The sequence below is a fragment of the Canis lupus genome, chromosome X (assembly GCF_003254725.2).
Source record: "Canis lupus dingo isolate Sandy chromosome X, ASM325472v2, whole genome shotgun sequence".
Lineage (NCBI taxonomy): Eukaryota > Metazoa > Chordata > Mammalia > Carnivora > Canidae > Canis > Canis lupus.
In genome coordinates, this window is record NC_064281.1 from 41,805,239 (window position 1) to 41,825,933 (window position 20,695).

The 20,695-nt window shown below is 49.9% G+C and overlaps 2 protein-coding genes across 12 annotated transcripts; both read left to right on the forward strand.

Moving 5' to 3' along the window:
* Positions 1-212: 212 nt before the first annotated feature.
* On the forward strand, positions 213-8,594 carry RBM3 (RNA binding motif protein 3). 8 transcript variants are annotated; one of them, XM_035711791.2, is made up of 7 exons: positions 213-368; positions 966-1,085; positions 1,478-1,584; positions 2,229-2,334; positions 2,414-2,525; positions 2,959-3,044; positions 8,335-8,594. In XM_035711791.2, exons 2-6 carry the CDS (start codon positions 983-985, stop codon positions 3,017-3,019), a joined length of 489 nt encoding a protein of 162 aa, XP_035567684.1. In that variant the 5' UTR covers positions 213-368; positions 966-982; the 3' UTR covers positions 3,020-3,044; positions 8,335-8,594. The 8 variants fall into 8 exon arrangements, with proteins under 8 accessions (XP_035567684.1, XP_035567685.1, XP_048963714.1 ...); XM_035711792.2 differs by having other exon boundaries at positions 2,962-3,044; XM_049107757.1 differs by lacking the exon at positions 8,335-8,594 and adding an exon at positions 6,397-6,688.
* Positions 8,595-13,051: 4,457 nt separating this feature from the next.
* WDR13 (WD repeat domain 13) lies at positions 13,052-19,960 on the forward strand. 4 transcript variants are annotated; one of them, XM_049107755.1, is made up of 10 exons: positions 13,052-13,221; positions 13,567-13,646; positions 14,371-14,577; positions 15,244-15,353; positions 15,473-15,603; positions 16,065-16,372; positions 17,172-17,352; positions 17,460-17,601; positions 19,179-19,297; positions 19,696-19,960. In XM_049107755.1, the coding sequence occupies exons 3-10, from the start codon at positions 14,572-14,574 to the stop codon at positions 19,878-19,880; spliced, it is 1,182 nt and encodes a 393-aa protein (XP_048963712.1). In that variant the 5' UTR covers positions 13,052-13,221; positions 13,567-13,646; positions 14,371-14,571; the 3' UTR covers positions 19,881-19,960. The 4 variants fall into 4 exon arrangements, 3 of the variants coding, with proteins under 3 accessions (XP_048963712.1, XP_025324536.1, XP_048963711.1); XM_025468751.2 differs by having other exon boundaries at positions 13,061-13,221; positions 14,337-14,577; XR_007409488.1 differs by lacking the exon at positions 13,052-13,221 and having other exon boundaries at positions 14,337-14,577; positions 19,091-19,297; positions 19,696-19,726.
* Positions 19,961-20,695: the final 735 nt, after the last annotated feature.

Here is a 20,695-nt window from a genome sequence, read left to right on the forward strand (position 1 = left end):
TCCCTCTGCCTGTGTTTCTGCCTCTTTCTCTATGTGTCTCTCATGAATAAATAAATAAAATCTTAAAAAAAAAAATAAAGACCGTAGGACCAGTGAACGGATACAGACCCCAGGGTACGCTAATCGCACTAAACTCGCCTCCATTTCCGGAAGCGTGCTGAGCTTATAGGTCCGTTTGCAGTACCGTCCCTTCCTACCACGCCCTTGCGGGCTTCAGCCAATGAACATGAACGCTGGCACATGCGAGGGACGCTCCGTGACGTACACGCTGCGTAAGCTTTATCAAGCGACTTCCCGCGCTGTAATCTTCCCAGTCTCTCTGCTTCTCGGCGGTTGCTGTTGCATTGAGCTTTTTGTTTGATTTGCAGGTAAGCAGCACAGGTTTTGTGGGCCGGCTGCTCCTCGCTTCACTGATGTGCGCTGCGCCAGCCTGGAGCTAGGTGCGCGAGTGGGGAGAGCAGCGGCTCCTGACACGTACGCTTGGGCTTTTCTCAAGTGGGCGGGCCCCGTGCTCAGAGGTGAAACTTTTCGGTTGGTGGGAGGCTGGCGCGTTCTATCTAAGTGCGAGGAATGCTGGGAGGGACTGGCGACGTCGGTGGCGGCAGTGACAGCGCGACAGCCGAGTTGTGCGGGCGCCCTTCCCCCACCCCGCGCCCCCACGTGACCGCCGCCATCTTGTTCTGCGGGCGCGGAGAGAACGGGAGCGTGTACTGGACCTGTGCAGCGCCACAAAATGACGGGCGTGGTGGTTGGTGGAGGACGATACGGGCATGCGTGAAGGCCGCCCCCAAGTGGCTGTCTCCCTGATGGAGCACCGCCGAATCCAGCCTTTTCGGCTTTTGTTTCTGGTCTGTCTTTAGTCGCCTTTTCGTTTTCTGTGGTTTCTCTTTTTTCGTCCTTTTTTAATCTTTTTTCCTTTCTCATCTCCATGGTTTCTCCCACCCTTTTTCATACTCTCTCCGTAGTACTCGAGTTCACTGCCATGTCTTCTGAAGAAGGGAAGCTTTTCGTGGGAGGGCTGAACTTCAACACCGATGAGCAGGCTCTGGAAGACCACTTCAGAAGCTTCGGTCCTATCTCTGAGGGTGAGACATGGGCCAGATGAATGATGAGCGGAGTGTTTGTGAAAGTCCGGGGCCCTTGCGTTTCAAGAAAGATAAGGAGAGGGACACCTGGTTGGCTTACTTGGCTAATAAGCTTCTGCCTTCGGCTCAGGACTTGATCCCAGTAAAATACAAGAAAATCCCTTGTATTTTCTTTGTCAAAAGTTTTTTTAACCTGTATTTAAAAAAAAACATAACTAGAGAAATTAGGAACCTAGGCTTACACATACTCCTTTCTCTTTTTTTAGGCCTAAGGCATAGTCTTATGAGAACCCCATAACTTCCAATTGATGATTGGTAGGAGGGGTCCATCCTCTACCTGACACCTTTTGTTGCTTATGTTTCTTCTTACATGCATTCTCTTTTATCCCCAGTGGTTGTTGTCAAGGACCGGGAGACTCAGCGATCCCGGGGTTTTGGTTTCATCACCTTCACCGATCCAGAGCATGCCTCAGATGCCATGAGAGCCATGAATGGAGAGGTGAGGTCTCCTACCTGCATAGGGGCCCTGCCCCCATCTGCCACTTCCACCATTCTTTCTGTTTTTCCCTCTGTGTCTGCTAGGGGCAGCGCGGCCAACAAACCCCGCCGTGCCCACTCACAGGAGCGTGACTGCCTTCTGTTCTAGGGGGTGGAGGGCAGCGGCAGACAGAGCCGGGCTGCCTGGGAGGCGACGACTGGTCCTGCATGAGGCCGAGAAGCCACCTGTGGATGGTTGACCTGCCCTGGGCTTAGGTAGTAGAGTCTGCAGACCTGCGGGCCTGGCCCGGAGAGGACCTCGTGAGTCTTCTGGGATGGACTCTGAAGTCTCAAACCAAGAGAGGTGTCTATCTAGCCCCTAATAGTGGGGCAGCTTATAGGAGTGGGGAGGAGAACTCAGCCTGAGTTCAGTCAAGATGTAAGTAGTAGCAGGGGGAACACGGTGGATTCAGGTCATTTTGTGGGATTCTACGGCTCCTGATAAAAGCCATTCTGGTTAAAGGAGCTTGTTCTGGAACATGGCACCCAGAACCTGGTGCCCACCAAGAGTTTCTGGGCACTTTTGCCCACCTGCCCTACCCATTTTTCCTCACCACTGCCCTATTTGACCACCAACCCATCCTCCTTATGTCTCCCCACACCTAGTCTCTGGATGGTCGCCAGATCCGTGTGGATCACGCGGGCAAGTCGGCCAGGGGAACTAGAGGGGGTGCCTTTGGGGCCCATGGGCGTGGTCGCAGCTACTCTAGAGGTAAGTTTGAATATGGGGGAGAGCTGCTTAAGTGACCTACGTCTGGATGGCTACCTGACTTTTTCTTGATCTGCTGTAGGTGGTGGGGACCAGGGCTATGGGAGTGGCAGATATGACAGTCGACCTGGAGGATATGGATATGGATATGGATATGGATATGGATATGGAAGGTCCAGAGACTATGGTGGCAGGTGGGTAGCCAAGGGATTGGAGTACTCTGGTGGGGTTGCCTACATCTTAAGAGCTCAGCTGCCTGAGGGTTCATACATAACTTCATTTTGGTGTTACTAGTGTTTGCTTTTACAAATTATAGTGAAACTGTAAGTATGGTACTTAACATGTTTTTGAGTTCTACATGATGCACTAATTATGATGTAATATGATAGATGGTGTTAACACGTTTATCATGTCACGTTAGTTGTAAGTTTATATTGTTAATGTTTATTATGCTGTGTGCAAGTTACATGTCACATAATATGATTTCTGTACAGTATATGTTTGATTTGCATTCTAAATTGCATATGATGGTATATGTAAAACAGGATGTGTAAATATGTGTGGTTTTTAATACCAAGGTATGCATATGATACATTCTCATTAACTGCCATGTATGTTTTTTCTCAGAAGCCAGGGTGGTTATGACCGCTACTCAGGAGGAAATTACAGAGACAATTATGACAACTGAGATGAGGCATGTGCACCTAAAGTAGGTGAGGTTTATATGTTGCCACTGAGTGGACCTCTGTCCACCAGCCCTGTCATGTTTGACTCAACTTTTCCTCCTGCCTACACTTAATTCACCAGGTCCACATGACCCCTCCTTCGTTCTCCAGGTGCCTGTCAGGACTAGTCTGCTGTGGGGTGGGGGGGGCGGTATCTAAAAGTCTGTCTCCCTTGTAATCTCTTGCTGGGCATGGAGGAGATGAAGCGGCATTGCTGTCATCCAGCCTTCAGCAATCTTTATCAACCCAGGGAGGTGAGCATGTGTGCCTGTGCCTTCCCAACATTATAATTCTCCCCCTTCTTACCGTTCTCAGATACACAAGGAATAAAACTTCTGATCCAGGATCATCCTTCCAAATGGCTGTATTTATAAAGATTTTTGGAGCTGCACTGACACATCTGTTCTAGTACATCAAGTTCTATTTTTTAACTGAGCTCCAGAGGTAGTTTGTTACAGAGACCTTTTAGAGAAAGCTCCATGTGATTTCCAAAATTTTCTCCCATTTAAATACTAATCCTGGGACATTGCAGATGCTGGGTATTTTCCAGTTTTTCAGTTTGGGCTCTCAGGATTACTGATTGTGGCAAAAAAGTGTTTAGACTGCTTTAAAAACTGTGCATTTAGGGACATTTAAAAGCCTATCTGCAATGTTTATCAAGATTAGGAAGCAATTTCCAAATGCAAATACAAGAAATCATTGATATGATTAGAGGTGGGGTTTTTTTTTTATTATTATTCAAGGTTACCACCCTGAGTATACAGCAGTTTATTAAAAATATTTGTGAATGTATTTTTTAGTACTGGAAGAAAAAATATTCTGTTGTCTCATTTAGCATTTTAGGATGTTCTTCACGGAGCTGATTAAAAAGTTGAAACATGAAAAACTGATACGTGTTGTTTTCCTCGTTAACCCAGTTTTTCTTATTAAAGATTTGATTCATTTATTCATGAGAGAGACAGAAGCAAAGCAAAGACACAGGCAGAGGGAGAAGTAGGTTCCATGCAGGGAGCCTGATGTGGAACTCGATTCCGGGACCCCAGGGTCACGCCCTGGGCCAAAGGCAGGCGCTAGACCACTGAGCCACCCAGAGATCCCTTGAACCCAGTTTTCAAACTAAAAATGGAAGATCAGGAAGGGAGGGTTTTAGGAAAGAATTTAGTTGGAGGGGAGTGGGTAGGCAAAAGAGTAGAACTCTCCAGTTTAAAGTTGAGTTTGAGTACAAGTGTGGGGGTGGTGGGAGTTACAGAGGAAATATTCTTGTTGGAATTAGGTTTTCTGAGATGGCCTCTTGGTCTTTTTTTTTTTTTTTTTTTTTTGTCAGCTTGAGAATCAGACTGCTAGGATTTGAGTCTCCTTAGCTTCTCTGAGCATCAGTGGGTGTCCTCACAGGATTGTTCTGAGAATGTAAGCACCTGGTGGGAGTTAAACCATGTTATAAAAAGCATTTCCATTTTCTTTGAAATGTTGGGAGGTGGAAGAAATCTATTAAACTCAACCTTGTCTGAGGAACGTGGAAAAATCCTGATTTGAAAACCAGTTTCTAAGGGCTCAGACTGGACTCAGATTCCAGGACACAAATGCAGTGTCTGCTGCCTTCCAGCTATTTGACCTTGGGTAGGACACTTAACCTGTGGGCCTCAACCTCATGAGCATGTCACATTTCTTCATGAGGGTTAAGTACGTTTAATAGGCATGTACAGTCCTTGAGACAGCTCTTTGTCATAGGGATTCAGTCTTCGGTGGTATGAGTCTGGTGGTGAGGTGGTGGCAATGGTTTTGCACTTAGAGCTAATCTTAGTTCCTCAGTCCTACTGCCAGTCCCTTCAGTCCTGGTTTGAGTGGCTACATTGGGAGTCCTGTTGGCTTTTATCCCTTCCTTTGGAATTTCTAAATCAGTTGTGTCCATGGCTTCCACCTAGTTGATGCAAAGTCGGTACCACTTGATCACCAGTTCCAGGACATCGTTAACGCCTCATTTCCTCATTCATGGAGTGAATGAATTCAGTGTGTTCCCTCAAAAGTCCTATGGAAACCCTCCTTTCCCCAATATGATGGTCTTGGGTGATTTTCATTAGATAAGGTGATGAAGAGTGGGTAGTGCCCTCACAAGTCCCAAGAAGGCTTTCCTCTGTTCTCAGCCACATGAGGATACAAGAAATTGGTAGTTTGGAAAAGGGATCTCCCTAGAGCTCAGCCCTGCTGGCACCTTGATGGACTTCCAGGCTCCAGAACTGAGAAGTTGATAAGCTGCCCACTCTGGTATTTTTAGTTCCCTGAACTGAGATTATAGGTCTGTTGGAAGAGTTCCAGTATTGGAGGTCTGCCTCCCTGGCTCCAGTTAGTTGGAAAGGCCCCATAGACCCTTCTACCCAACCAGTCATGAATCTACTTTGGCAAGTGGATGGAGGCTAGGCAACTTCTCACACCTCTTGATTGGCTCACTGAACCAGGAAAATAGGCCTTGTGGCTGCCACCACTGGTTGATGTTGGGTACTTGGTATGAGGAAGCATTCTGAGCCTTTGGGGACCCAAGGCAGTGGGAGCTGGCAGGAAGAACGCCATTCCTGCCTTGCAGGTAGGCCACAGTGAGGGGGCATCTGCTGCCTGCCTGTCAGGAAGTGAAATGTCATCCTGGCTTTAGGCAAGATTGCATAATCAACTGTGAAATTCCTGCAACAAAGTGATTCCTAAGTGACATCAACAAAGACTACAGCCTCTTACACCTGTTCTGCTCTCCTGATGTAGAAAGTTTCTTGTAGGGACACCTGGGTGGCTCAGCAGTTGAGCATCTGACTGGCTCAGAGTGTGATCCTGGGATCCCCGGATCGAGTCCCACATCGGGCTCCCTGCATGGAGCCTGCTTCCCCCTCTGCCTGTGTCTCTGCCTCTCTCTGTCTCTCATGAATAAATGAATAAAAAAATCTTTAAAAAGTTTCCTGTAGGGGCGCCTGGCTGGCTCAGTTGGCAGAGTATGTGATCCTTGATTCTTAGGGTTGTGTGTTCAAGCCCCATGAAATCCAGCCCAGGAAGGCTCAGTCTCTTGCTGTTTATTTTCTCTAAGGAAAAGGGCTTAGAGGATTCGGTTTTCTCAGTGTGATTGCTGATCAATAAAATTTCCAGATCTAGGACATTTTTAAAATTTATTTATTCATGAGAGACAGAGGGGGAAGCAGGCTCCCTGCGGGGAGCCTGACGTGGGACTAGATCCCAGGTCTCCAGGATCACACCCTGGACTGAAGGCAGGTGCTAAACCACTGAGCCACCCAGGCTGCCCCAGATACAGGACTTTTAAAACTCCCTTAAAATGCTTATTAGTTTTCTGCTTCCATTTGACCAGAATTTCATTAGTGTGCATGTTCCTCAAGAACCCACGGAGATCAGAAACTCCTGTGCAGAGGTTCCTTGAAAACCTCTGTCCCAAGGCCTGTGAAGACCCTTGGGGCAGCCTGGGTGGCTCAGCTGTTTAGCGCCACCTCTGGACCGGAGCGTGATTCTGGAGACCAGAGATCATGTCCCACATCAGGCTCCCTGCATGGAGCCTGCTTCTCCCTCTGCCTGTATCTCTGCCTCTCTCTCGGTCTCGGTCTTGGGATCTCATGAATAAATAAAATATTTTTTAAAAAAATAGACCAGGTCCTTGGTCTGCAAATACTTGTATTTTCAAGCCCTGTATCTTTCCTAGACCAAAAACTTTGATGCAAACCTTTTTTAGACCCCTTACCTCTGTCCATTTCAAGAATAAATCCAAGGCCCTGCCCTTCCCACCTCATGTGGGCTGCTTCACAGCCTAATTCCTCTGCCTCAGGTTCAACAAGTGTAAGATGTAAATAACAGTGCCCTCAAGATGGGCATCTTAGGACATGGCAAATTACTGATAGTGCACCCACACCCTTGTCCCATGCACTCCTGGATTTGGGGTTATATGAAACTTTCAAAAGGCTTTTCAAAATAAGTTGCTGTGAATATTTAAGGTATTGGGACACTTGGGTAGCTCAGCAGTTAGGCGCACCTGCCTTCAGCTCAGAGCATGATCCTGGAGTACCGGGGTCGAGTTCCACATCAGGCTCCCTACTTGCATCTGCCTCTGCCTATGTCTGCCTCTCTGTGTCTCATGAACAAATAAGATCTTTAAAAAAATATTTAAGGTATTGGAAGAAGGCATATTGGGTAATGATCAGTAGCCAGTGTTCTACCACTTTGCTTCTCAGGATGAAATCTGTCCTCCAGCTGCATTCTTCCACCTCCCCCACCTTTCCTCAGACTGAGATAGAGGCCATGATCATTTTTCTAATTCAGAGTGCACAAAGACCTGAGAAACTAGAAGTGGGTTTTTTTTTCAAATTTGATACGAGACCTGACACGGAGCTTTTCATAATTTTTTGCTTGTTTTTAAGTCATCTACACCTAATGGGCTCAAACTCAACCCCAAGATGGAGTCCTATGCTCTTCGAGCCAAACACCCCAAAGCTTTTCATAATCTCTTTTTTTCCTCTTAGTATGAATATGCATATAACATACTACAGAAAATGTTCGGTTATAGAGCGCTGCCCCGGAGCCTGTTGAGCAGTCTTAACAGTGAATGTACCAAGGAAGTTCAGCCTTATAAATTGTCCAAAACCGTCCATGGCATTCTGTATAAACATTCCTAGTACAACGTTGAGTCAAATTTTTGGACTCAATTTTAAGCCTAAGTGAAACTCTTCTTTGGAATTTTCCTTTGTTTTTTCTAGTTTTTAGTAATTATCTGGACACATGATTTGTGGTCTGGGTTTTAACCCTTATGATTGTAATCCATAGTAACAGGTATGTTTTTATTCATTGGAGTCCAGTCTACCCACTTGTCTCCATAAGGGAAGAAAGGCTTAATGAAAGAAATGTGCCAAGTGCCCTGGTGTTTCCCACTTCGTTGTGTCTTAACAGCTGGCCCAAACCACTCCAATGCTTGTGAAGCCCGCAGCTTAAAAAAAACAAACAAACAAAAAAAACGCTGTGTCTGTAATTTTTGAATCTCTGTGATAGATACGTGAAAGTTCATTATATCAACACTGCTGTAAGCTTGAAATTTTCCATAACAAAAACTCAGCTGTTATGGGTGTGGCTTGTTAGACCTCAGTGTTGGCACGGGAGGTTGGGTAGCTGTCAGCTCTTTTCTGCTGGCCTGGCCTGTTCCCTAAAGACTTCTCCGTAGTTACAGGTGTTTCAACTCAAAAGCCTCAAAAAATTCCATTCTATAAATACTAACCTCTCTTTGTTGGTGTCTGATGTTGTTTTCCAGATACTGGCCCTGAAACCCCATCCTGCTTCCCCTCTCCAGTCACGGATCTCAGGATCCTTCTGGCTTTTCCAGACAAAAGGGCTCTTCCTTTGCCCAGTACCGGAGGTCCTGCCTTCCAACCTCCATAGCCACAACCTCTTAAAACCTTTCTCTTGGCTTAGAAAAGAGAGATAATAAAGGTAGCCCATTATATGAGCTGAGACCTAGGAAGCAGCTAGATCAGTGGTAGTTACATGTGGTCAATAAATGTTGGCATTTTTTTTTTGGCATTTGTTTTTTTAAAGAAGAAAGACTCAGCACAAGTGGGGAGGGGGGCAGGAGGAAGGGGCAGAGGGAGAAGGAGAAGTAGACTCTTCACTGAGCAAGGAGCCAAATGCCTCCTGTCCCAGGACCCTGAGACCATGACTTGAGCCAAGGTCAGATGCTCAACGAACTAAGCCACCCAAGCGCCCAAAATTTAGCATTTGTTACATGTGACAGATAATTGTAGGGATACAGCAATGGATACAACATTTCTTTCCCTCAGGAATCACATCATGGTGGGATTTAAAGACAGTATAGTAATAAATCAGTGTGTAATGTAGTGTTAGGGAGTGGCGAGAATTAAAGCTGGGGATGTGGAGAGAGATGGGATTTGCTACTTCAAGGTAGTCAGGGAAGGCTACTTGGGAGGTGGCCTCTTAACAAAGACGAAGATAGCGGGGGAGAGCTAGCAAGGAAGACTTGATGCGGAAGAATGGTTCCGCCATAGCACTCCAACGGCCTTGCACGGCTCTACATAGGCCATGTAGACAGGCTGACCTAAGTATTGGCAGAACGCCCTGTGATCCTCAGAGCACAAGAGGCTTGTGAGGCCATTCCTCATTCCTTGTCTACCAAGGAGGCCATCATGAGGCGGTTTTGCATCACCAATGGATCTGGTCAGGTATGAGGCTTTCTGTCCCTTTCCTCCCCTGACTTATGGCTATAGAACTGCCTAGCATGGCATTAGTTCCTTGGCTACAGGGTGTCCTACCATCTGTGCTGCAGTGGTCTGGTCCTTTTTGTTTTGGTGTTACCCAGCATGTGGGACATGGGCTAGCATCTGGCTAGTCCTGCTTTTGCTGTCTATACGTAACCTCTCAATCAAATGAGGGCTTGTTTCCTTACTGGCCATATCTGTCAGTATAGCCTTGCCTTGATATCTGGGAGAGAATTATAGGCAGAAGGAAAAGCAAGCAAGTGCAAAGGCCCCGAGGTGGGAGCTTGTTTGGTGTGTGTGTGAGGAATGGCAAGAAGGTCAGTGTGGCAGGAGCAGGGTGAGCAAGGGTGCCAGTGGCAGGAGGCAAGGTTGGAGAAGTCACAGGGGCCTGGTCCTAGAAGGCCTCACTGGCCACAGGGAGGACTTTGGCCTTTTCTCTGAGAGATGGAGGCTGGACAGGGTTGTGAGCAGAGGAGTTCTGAGAGTTGACTTGGGTTGTGACAGGATCCTCTGGCTGCTATGAGAGCAGACAGGGAGGCCTGGGGGCAGAAGCTGTGAGAAGGCCACTGCAGGAGTTGAAGCCAGCAATGGTGGTGGTAGCAGTGGACAGGAACAGGAGAGGTTGCATTTTGGATAAATTCTGAAGGTGGAACTAACGGAATTTGCTGACAGGTCAAACGAGTTGTGGGATGAAAGTACTAATGAAGTTATGAATATACACTGGAGGAACTTACACAAGGTAATTTGGGAGTCAGTGTTAAACAATGTAGTGGTTAAGAGCAAGGATTCCCAGAGCCGCGTGGCCTTGGTGCAAACCCAGCCCCAGCACTTATTGACTGACTTTGGGCAGGTCACTTCAGCTCTTTCCCATTTCCCCATCTCTAACATGGCATAACAGTACCAATTTCACAGGGTTGCTGTGAGCATTAAAGGTTTTCTAGGTCTGTAAAGTGCTTAGGACAGTACCTGGCACAGAGCACTTATTAATATCACCATTGAATGAATAGAAGTATTTGCTGAGAGCGCACAGGAGAGAACATTCGAGCCCAAAAATAGTTTGTGCAGTTTTGAAGGATGTGTGAGAAAGCCAGCATGGCTGGAACCTAACCTGATTGAGTAAGAGCAACAAGGGGCAAAATTGGAGAGGAGGCCAGAGAGCTTCTCCTCACAGTAGCTGGGAGCCATTTTGGATTTCTGGGTGGACCTGCCAGTGCTAGAGGCCAAAGAGAAGTGGAATTGATTTGACATTTGATGCTGGCGATGTACAGAGAAGAGAGATGGAGCACTGTTGTCAACACTGCTGGCTGGATACCAGGAGTTGGTGGTTTCTGGCGTCTAGGATGATAAAATGAGTCTAGTCCAATTCCTTCTCTGAGTCCAAATGCTAGTTCTTAGGTCTTCTACTTCTGTGACCATAGGCGGTAAACCCCTCCAGGGCTCAGTTTCCTCATCTTCACAGCAGGGCTACGTGTGACACCTACCTCATTAGGGTGGTTTGTGACCATTCACAGAAGATGGATGTAGTGAGAGCTTGGTAAATTCAGGTTGTCACCGAAAGCAGGCGAGGCTGATCTCAGGAAAGGATTGGTGCCTTAACATTTGAAAAGCAGTGAGATACAGTCCAGTGTATTGGCAGAAAAAATTGGGAAGGATCAAGGACTGTGCCCATTTATCTAAATTGCTAGGGTCTGAGGTACCAAACCCAGGGTCCAGTCTTTCCCAGGCCCACAATCTGGCCCTAATTGTTCACCAAGCAAATGGAATTGAGATCTTAAGAGCAGAGCTACCCCAGTTCTAGTGCTGTAAAGGGATTTCTCCCTTTCTCTGACTCAGGCACTGATCAGCTTCACTGGCTTAGTCACACATTTAGTGTCCAGAGCTGTGTGTAGCTGGCTCCTTTTCATTCAGGTTCCGCCTTAAATTTGTTTCTCCCTCCTGCCTTCTCACAGCTCAGCAACACTAACCCAACTTCTGTTTTAATGATTGTAAGTACCAGTTTTTTACTGTTTATCTTTCCCATTACAATGGCAGCTCCATGAAAGCAGGAGCTGTTTGTCTCAATAACTACTATTTTCCCAGTGCCTGGCACCTAGTAGGGGCTTGACGAATGCTGGTTGAAAGGCTGGCTCTCTGTTTCAGTTTTCTGGGCGCTGCTCAAGTGGTCTGTGAGTCTTCTCCCAGCTGCAGGAATCTTGTTTCTGACTCAGACCATGGAGAATTATTACCATTAAGACTTTGGAGATTAGGAGAACTTTGGCTTCAGAGCCAAATATTTTCCCAACAGGAAACGGTAAAATTTAAGTTATGACCTCATGTCCGAATCCTCACTTGTCTCATTTAGGAAGAAACTTCAGGGATAAAATAAGTGAATAAGAACTCAGCATCTACAAATATGTGAATAAGAACTCCGGTTACACCTCAGCTCCACATCTCTCATTTTGCTCTTTGGTCTTGATTCTCAGCATACCCTTGTCACCCCAAGCCACTCAGGCTTTCCCTCAAATTACGCTGCTTTTTGTTCCTGAGGATGAGGACAACTTCAGGTTTTGTGTTAGCCTATCTTAGTAATGAAAAGTGGGCACAGCCAGTGTGTCCATTGCTTGCCTTTGCTTTTTTTAATTTTTTTTTTAATTTTTTATTTATGATAGTCACAGAGAGAGAGAGGCAGAGACACAGGCAGAGGGAGAAGCAGGCTCCATGCACCGGGAACCTGATGTGGGATTCGATCCCGGGTCTCCAGGATCACGCCCTGGGCCAAAGGCAGGCGCCAAACCGCTGCGCCACCCAGGGATCCCCCGCCTTTGCTTTTTTTAAAAAAAGATCTTATTTATTCATGAGACACACACAGAGGCAGAGACGTAGGTAGAGGGAGAAGCAGGTTCCCTGTGGGGAGCCCGATGAGGGACTCGATCCCAGAACCCTGGGATCACGCCCTGAGCCAAAGGCAGACACTCAACCACTGAGCCACGCAGGCATCCCTTGCCTTTGTATTTTTAAACTAGGTGGGGACCTACTGGGCAGGAGGTACATGAAGGGGAGAGGAGTCCAGAAAAGACATCGCCCCTGTTTCTACCACTGGAGTTGCTGTTTGACATGGTGTTATCTTCAAACAGTTCTGGCTTACTGTTTTTTCCGTTCCAATCTGTGCATTTGGCTAGGACCTTAACCATCAATCTGACAGTAAAATAGCCCCAGATCCTGTTTGAGTAGAATTTGTTGGGTTTTTTAAAAAGATTTTTTCTATTGGGCAGCCCAGGTGGCTCAGCGGTTTAGCGCCGCCTTCAGCCCAGGGTGTGGTCCTGGAGACCCGGGGTCGAGTCCCGAGTCAGGCTCCCTGCGTGGAGCCTGCTCCCTCTGCCTGTGTCTGTCTCTCACGAATAAATAAGATCTTTTTAAAAAATCAGCTTATTCCACGCTTTTATCTTTTTTTTTAAGATTTTATTTATTTATTCATGAAAGAGAGAGAGAGAGAGGCCCAACGTGGGACTCAATCATGGGTCTCCGGGATCACGCCCTGGGCTGAAGGCGGCGCTAAGCCGCTGAACCACCCGGGCTGCCCTATTCCACGCTTTTAAAAGAAAGTATTCCTAATTTTTAGTGAGTGATTCACATAGTCGCCCCTGTCTCTCTGGGCCTTGTACGTTATTCTTGTGTATACATAAAGTGCCATTAGGGACTGGAGTGAGTAGAATTTAAGGGGTGGAGCCTCCATCCTGTGCCGGAAGCTACTGTCCCTTAGAGCGCTTGCGTGGTTTTCCCACGCCCTGGGAAGGATTCCTATCCATTCGCTCTGCGCTTGGCAACTCTTCCTGACAGCAGGCGGCCATCTTGCCTGGAGCCTGAGAGAGGAAGACAGGCAGAAGGAAAGGGCGACACTGGTCTCAGGGCCGCCCCGGGGGCCTCAAGAGCCGGAGGCAGCCCCGGAGGTGGTCTCTGATCCCGGGCCCTGCTCTTGAACCGGAGAAGGGAAGGCGGGGGGCGGGGGGAAAGAAGATGGATGGGAAATGCCTAGAAAGATTGCTAGGCGGGAGGAGGGGCGTCGCTATGGTGACCGGGGGGTGGGGTGGGATGAGATCTGAATCGCTGTTGTCAGTCTTCCGGGAGCTGCCCGGGAAGGGCAGGGCTGGGGTGATGACCATGCTAACTGCTGGGTATTTCGCGACATCCGGGCGTCGAGGGACTCGGTGTCTACGGCAACGATCATCTGGCGGAAGGGGCGGAACTAAATCCCTTCACTTGAAACGCTGACATTCCAGGCCCTTATCCTGCAGGCTCCCGCGGGCGGACACGCCAGAAGAGGAGGTCGGGGAATGGCCGCGGTGTGGCAGCAGGTCTTAGCAGTAGACGCGAGGTGAGGAATGGGGTCGAAGCCCTTGGGAGCGGGTTACTGCGGTGCATGCGCAATGGCGTTAAGTGAGACTGGGCGGAGAACTTGCCTTATGCGGCTGCGTGAGCATACTGGAAGTGAGCATGCGCTGTAGCAGGGTGTGGTGGCTTACCCGCAGAGAAGGGCTGGCCAGATGGTCAGAAAGAGCATGCTTGGAAAATGCAGTCAGGTTTGGGCATGCGTAAAGAGGCTGTGCTGCCAGAGCCTTTGGGAAGGGGTGATGGAGCTCAGGCTGGTGACTTCCTATTCCCCACCATTGCCCCCACCCCATCCCGCAGACTTCTCTTAACCATCATCACTTCCCCAATCTGACCCCATCACCATCCCGTACTGACTTCCAGCATTGCCCCACACTAACCCCCATCACCATGTCACGCTGACTTATTGTTGTCAACACTGATTTAGTCACCCTATACCAACTCCAGCAAAGCTGCAGACGGCCTCCATTGTCCCCACAGTGACCTCATCCGCCATGCCCTTTATTACTGTAGACCCACCCTCATCACAGCGTCAGAGGGACCCCCATCATCACTGCTGATCACTTGCCATCCTGACCCCTCACAGCCACACCCCTCATTCTCTTTCCCTGTCCCCTGAGCTGATTGATTCCCTCTATCCTGTGCCTGCTGCCTGCCCTGCCTCCTGCCATCATAGGTACAACGCGTACCGCACGCCAACGTTTCCACAGTTTCGGACACAGTATATCCGTCGGCGCAGCCAGCTACTACGGGAGAATGCCAAGGCTGGGCACCCCCCAGCACTGCGGCGGCAGTACCTGAGGCTGCGTGGGCAGCTTTTGGGCCAGCGATACGGGCCCCTCTCCGAACCAGGCAGTGCCCGCGCCTATAGCAACAGCATCGTTCGCAGCAGCCGCACTACCCTAGACCGCATGGAGGTGAGCTCCTCCCCACATTGCCTGCCATGCACACCACCTGCCTCCATATGCATTCCCTTAGCAGACTTGTCAGGCACCTGCTGTGTGCAAGGTACTGATCCAGGCTCTTAGGATGATCAGAGGGTAAAAAGAGATAACACATGATAAGTCAATAAATGGACAACAAGCAAGATAAACGCATGTAAACAGGCAATAAACAAAATAGGTAAGTAGACATACGAAACCAGACAGACAAGTCAATAGTTAACATGGCTTATAGTGAGGATGGCTAAGATGGAAAAGTAAAGCTGACTTGGGGGATAAAGTGAGACTCAGATGGGGGACAGAGGGATGCTCTTTCTAATGGGGACGATCAAGAAAGGTCTCTTGGAGGAGGTGACAGTTGAGCTGAAACTTGAATGAAGCAAGAGACTCTGCTGAGTGGTTTTCTGGGGGAAAGTGTCCATTCTTTCTTCACAGAACATTTACTGATTATCCACTAAGTGGGGCAAGGGAACAAGCAGGGGAGCTAGTGCAGAGGCAACCGCAGTAGCCCAGGCCTTGGTGGCAGCTGCGGTGGGTAGGGTGAGAAGGGATCTGGTTCTGGGTATATTTCTAAGACTCCAGACTTCATAGATTCTTGAAGGCTGGTTTCAAGATGTGCCCATCCTGGCTCTCTGTTTGCAGGACTTTGAGGATGATCCTCGGGCCCTGGGGGCCCGTGGGCACCGCCGTTCTGTCAGCCGAGGCTCCTACCAACTACAGGCACAGATGAACCGTGCTGTCTACGAGGACAGGTATGCAGCGGGGGCAGCTGCAAGCTGGGGGTTTGTGAGGGGAAGAGGGACCATTGGGCAATAGCAGACTGAATGCTAGCACCTACCTCCTGTTATCCCCTGCTCTTGTTGGGGCCCAGGCCACCTGGCAGCGTGGTACCCACATCAGTAGCAGAAGCAAGTCGAGCCATGGCTGGGGACACATCGCTGAGCGAGAACTATGCCTTTGCAGGCATGTACCATGTTTTCGACCAGCACGTGGATGAGGCAGGTAAGCCAACAGGTAGCGGGTCCCATCACCACTCATTTGCCTAAACTGTGACCACTACTCAGCATATCTTTCTCTGGAACACAGAGTCTCTGGCCCACCTCTGAAGAAGTTACCATCCATAAACCTTTCCACAAACCTACAAGCCTTCTGCAAAGTAAAGTGGTCTGCAAAATCTCAAGCACTTTGTCTGTTTTAAAAGGGCTCAGTAACTTAAAAGAGGACTTTGCAGAAGGCCTCTGAGGTTATGAGTTGCTTGGAAGAGTTCAAAGCCTTTGGTGGAAACTTTTGGCAGAGGGCCTTCTAGGGTTCCAGCTCCCTTTCTCAGCCAAGCAAAGCCCTTTGCTGAAGCCATTGTGCTTGGTGCAGTGGGTCCCAGCCCCCAGCCCTGTGTCAGAACCTTTTATAAACGAAAGCACCTGGGGAGTGTGCCGAGTCCCACAAATAGCTTCTTGGCATTGCAGTCCCAAGGGTGCGCTTCGCCAATGATGACCGGCACCGCCTGGCCTGCTGCTCACTCGACGGCAGCATCTCTCTGTGCCAGCTGGTGCCTGCCCCGCCCACCGTTCTCCGTGTCCTGCGGGGCCATACCCGCGGTGTCTCCGACTTCGCCTGGTCCCTCTCCAATGACATCCTCGTGTCCACCTCGCTTGATGCTACCATGCGCATCTGGGCCTCTGAGGATGGCCGCTGCATCCGGGAGATTCCTGACCCAGACAGTGCCGAATTGCTCTGCTGCACCTTCCAGCCAGTCAACAACAACCTCACTGTGGTCAGGCTTCAGGGTGCCCGCTCGCCAAGGGTGGGGCTGCTGGGCCAGGAGAGCTGTCCTCGGGAGTCAGTGTGGGTGGCAAGGGGGTGTCCCCTCTAGTCCATCACCACAGTCCTCCTGTGGTCAGACTCAGAGGGACAGGTCTGGGCAGAAAAATGACACAGGTGTTGGTGTGGGGTAACCTTGCTGTGACAGACTCCAAGGGGGTACCGGTCAGGAGGCAGAGTCCCAGCCCTGGTACCCCTTCAGTCTTATCAACAGCAGTGCAGCCACTTTACAACCACCAGGGCTGCTGGCTGTGGGGCAGGCTTACTAGTCAGAAGGCTTGTTTCCTCCTAGTGGCACAGCTCCACTATGATCCAAACCCAGGATTGAGAATGAGAGGGCAGGGGAAGGAAGTGAAAATTTGGCCTGGCCTCGAGGGGCAGAGAGGGGACCGGCTGAGTGAGCCTGTGCACTGGGATCCCTTCAGCTGCAGCACCAGCCCCAGTGTAGTCAGGTTTCCAGCAAGGGCCAATCTGGAAGCAGGTCACTATGGCCCTGTAGTTTGCCTGTCGCGGTGGTGGTGGTGGGAATGCTGGCTAAGGAGCAGTGGGCTGGCTGTCCTGGTTAGATTGCAAGGGGCTGGCTCTGAAGGATTGCAGGCCCTGGTCACCTCCCAGTCTACCTGCCACAGGCCTACTGGGATTAGACTCCTGTAGGAACCAGCCAGTTCCTTCGACAGCAGCTCCATTATGGTCAGACTCAAGGAGAGACTGGCTGAGAGCAGGATAATGGTATGTGCGGGTCTCCTCCACAGGTGGGGAATGCCAAGCAGAACGTGCATGTCATGAACATCTCCACAGGCAAGAAAGTGAAGGGTGGCTCCAGCAAGCTGACAGGCCGGGTCCTTGCTCTGTCCTTTGACGCCCCTGGCCGGCTGCTCTGGGCAGGCGATGACCGTGGCAGTGTTTTCTCCTTCCTCTTCGACATGGCCACAGGTAGGCAGGCCTGAGGCCTGCATCTGGGTGTTCACATTGCCACCATCCCAGCACACAGCTGTGTCCCCCCGCCTTGACTTTTGCCTCCTCTCCCTCCATTGTTGCAGGAAAACTGACTAAAGCCAAGCGTCTGGTGGTGCATGAGGGTAGCCCTGTGACCAGCATCTCTGCCCGCTCCTGGGTCAGCCGCGAGGCCCGGGACCCCTCGCTGCTCATCAATGCTTGCCTCAACAAGCTGCTGCTCTACAGGTGGGTCTTCCCTGTCCAGGCCACCTCCATCAGACTGGGATGGGAGCACTGTCTGCTCGGCAGAGGAAAACAGGCATCGGGTTAGTTGGAGTGAACGAGGAAGTTGAGTCTTCATATGATAATGACAGTAGCAGTGGGAAGAGGAGTAGCAGAAGTGCTAGTGCTAGCATAGCAGTTGCCGGCCCCAGGCCCTGTTGAGGTGCCTCATACATAGCACTCCATTTTCTCCTCGAGACAGCCCTGTGAGGAGGGTGCTCTTACCATGCCCATTTTACAGATGAGCAACCTGAGCCAGAAAATATACTAGGGTCCCCTGAGAGCAGTGGTCTGTACCCCTTCCTTCCTTCCTTCCTTTCGTTTTCGTTTTTTTTTTTTTTTTTTTTTTTTGGAGCGGGAGAGTTTACTGTCCTTGCTCACATATGACATGTTACCCAAGTGCAGTTCTCAGCCTGGGCTGCATGCCGGAATGACCTGAAGGGCTTCGCAGAATCATGACCAGGCCCCACTGTAAGCCAGTGATTTTGGAAGCTCTGCGGCAGGACTGGGCGCACTGGTCTATTGAAAGGTTCCCTTAAGCACTGTCTAGCTGGGCCTGAAAACCACTGCCTGGCAGGATGATTTCTGTTTTACTATTTTGTTTTTTGACTCTTTAAAAAAAAGAAAATCATGTACACACATACATGTATCTGTAATTCTAAATTTAGATGTAGCCCCACATTTGGGACTCATTTCCCCATCCTCCCCCTTCCCCACCTTCCTCTTCCTACCACCTTGGCCGCCCCCCTGCCGCAGTAAAACCTGTTAACTACTCTGTACTACCTTCCTGTATCTTGTTCTCTACCCTGTAACCCTAAGCGTGAATACCCACCCCTCCCCTTTTGGAGGGAGGATCATTGTTTTACAGAGGTGGGCTCCTTCTACATCCTTCACATCTCGCTTTCTTTACCAGATGATGCCCGCGGAAGTGCCCCCAAGTCCCCTGCAGTGCTATTGGTTCATTGGTTCTTTTGTGGGGTTTTATTTAGATTTTATTTATTTATTTGAGAGAAAGAGAGCATGAGAAAAAGTGCATGCGCGAGCAGGGGGAGGGGGAGAGGGAGATGGAGAAGCAGACTCTGCTGAGTAGGGAGCCAGGATGCAGGACTCAATCCCATAACCCTGGGATCAGGACCTGAGCCTAAGGCAGATGCCCAACCAACTGAGCCACTCAGGGCCCCCACTCTGTTTTTTCTTTTGAGTGGACTTATCATATTCCACAGCACAGAGGAGTCCAGTTTGGTCATCCCTTTCCTCTCCTTGTGCCCTGTCTTCACACCAAGATCTCTTGAAGAGCCCTAGAAAGAGAAACTAGTGAATCCCACTGCCGAGCCTTCCAATTTCCACCAGTGGGCAGTTTCCAGACTGTCACGAACTCACGTGTCAGCCTATGCTTTATAGGAATATGCAGCTGTCTCAAAACTGGATTCTGTGAACCTTCAAATGAACCTAGGTGCAAGGGTCAGGACACAGAGCCACCCCCCGTCCATCATCGTCTGGAGCTGAGGCGCCGCCCTGACCCACTTTCATCCTCCCCTCAGGGTGGTGGACAACGAGGGGACCCTGCAGCTGAAGAGAAGCTTCCCCATTGAGCAGAGCTCACACCCTGTGCGCAGCATCTTCTGCCCCCTCATGTCCTTCCGCCAAGGGGCCTGTGTGGGTGAGTCCCACAGAGTTGGGGTGTCTGGGTGGCTCGAGAGGGGCAGGGCCCAGGGCGGGTGCTGATCCAGCCCAGACACCACGACCCCATGATGCCCAGACTTTAAGGGCCTCGAGAACTCCCACGTTCCAACAGCCTCCCACTTTGAACAAAGGCCCCGAAGAGTCCAGAAACCTCACAATGTGAGACACAACCCCACCCCCCAGACAGTTCAGAGGCCTCACACCCGGGACACAGGGCTAAAATAGCTAAGGTGAGCCTTAAAATGCCTAGGGACCACCACCCCCTAAGACCTCCCCAAACCATGCCAGGACTTCACAGCCAGGGCCCCTGGCTTCCTCTGGCAACACCTCCCAAGGGCCTCTCTCTTTCTCTCTCTGTCTCTGTCATCCGGGCAGTGACCGGCAGCGAGGACATGTGCGTGCATTTCTTCGATGTGGAGCGAGCAGCCAAGGCTGCCGTCAACAAGCTGCAGGGCCACAGTGCGCCTGTGCTGGATGTCAGCTTCAACTGTGATGAGAGCCTGCTGGCTTCCAGTGACGCCAGCGGCATGGTCATCGTCTGGAGGCGGGAGCAGAAGTAGGTCCTGCCGTGTCCATCTTCCCACCCACCTCCTGCTCCAGCCTTGTGTTTGTAAATAAAGTTCCTGTGGTTGTGCCCGTGGCTGGCTCCCAGGTCTGCTGGGGGTGGGATCAGGGAGAGGGCAGCTCTAGGATCCGAGTTGGAATGGGGTTCACTTCCTCATTGATGCATACAGCCATTGATCGCTTCACTTAGCAATCATTGGTTGAGTGTTTACCGCATCGTAGGCCCCCTATAGGTGTTTTACTCATTCATGCATTGGACAAATGTGATTGAGTGCCCACTGTGTGCCAAGAACTGTTCTAGGCACTGACAGAAGAGCCTGCCTTCCTAGGGCTTGCATTCTATGCAGGTAGACAGCAGACAAAAACATATCTTAGGTCAGCCAGAGATCAGCGTTGTGAGGAAAAATAAGGCGAGGACAGGAGGTAGAGGTGCAAGAGTGGGCAGTTGCACACTTTTTGGTACTACAATCAGGGAAGACATTCCTCATGGTGAAATTTAAACAAAGACCTGAATGAAGTGAGAGGGAGTCGTGGTGTATGGGAGAGAACGTTCTAGGTAGAGAGGAAAGGCAGTGCAAAGGCACTGAGGCTGGAGTGTGCCAAAAGTGTTGAAGAGGCCAGTGTGGCTGGACCAGAGTGTGGTGGGAGGTTGGAGAGGCCTGATCCTGGAGGGATTCGTGGCCACAGCGAGGACTTGGACTTTTCTGAGTGAGCTGTGAGTTGCCTAATTGAGCAAAGGAGGAAAGACACAATCCAGTTTGGTTGTAAGAGGACCCCTCTGGGTGCTGTGAAGAGAACAGACTTGGGGGTG

What these genes read in the sequence shown, in the direction of transcription:
- RBM3 (XM_035711791.2), top strand. Translation starts at nt 983, where the DNA reads ATGTCTTCTGAAGAAGGGAAGCTTTTCGTGGGAGGGCTGAACTTCAAC. An exon ending in CTTCGGTCCTATCTCTGAGG is followed by an intron (nt 1,086 to 1,477) that starts GTGAGACATGGG and finishes TTTTATCCCCAG; the next exon opens with TGGTTGTTGTCAAGGACCGG. An exon ending in TCCAGAGACTATGGTGGCAG is followed by an intron (nt 2,526 to 2,958) that starts GTGGGTAGCCAA and finishes GTTTTTTCTCAG; the next exon opens with AAGCCAGGGTGGTTATGACC.
- WDR13 (XM_025468751.2), top strand. Translation starts at nt 13,606, where the DNA reads ATGGCCGCGGTGTGGCAGCAGGTCTTAGCAGTAGACGCGAG. An exon ending in GTCTTAGCAGTAGACGCGAG is followed by an intron (nt 13,647 to 14,336) that starts GTGAGGAATGGG and finishes CTGCCATCATAG; the next exon opens with GTACAACGCGTACCGCACGC. An exon ending in CCGCCAAGGGGCCTGTGTGG is followed by an intron (nt 19,298 to 19,695) that starts GTGAGTCCCACA and finishes TCATCCGGGCAG; the next exon opens with TGACCGGCAGCGAGGACATG.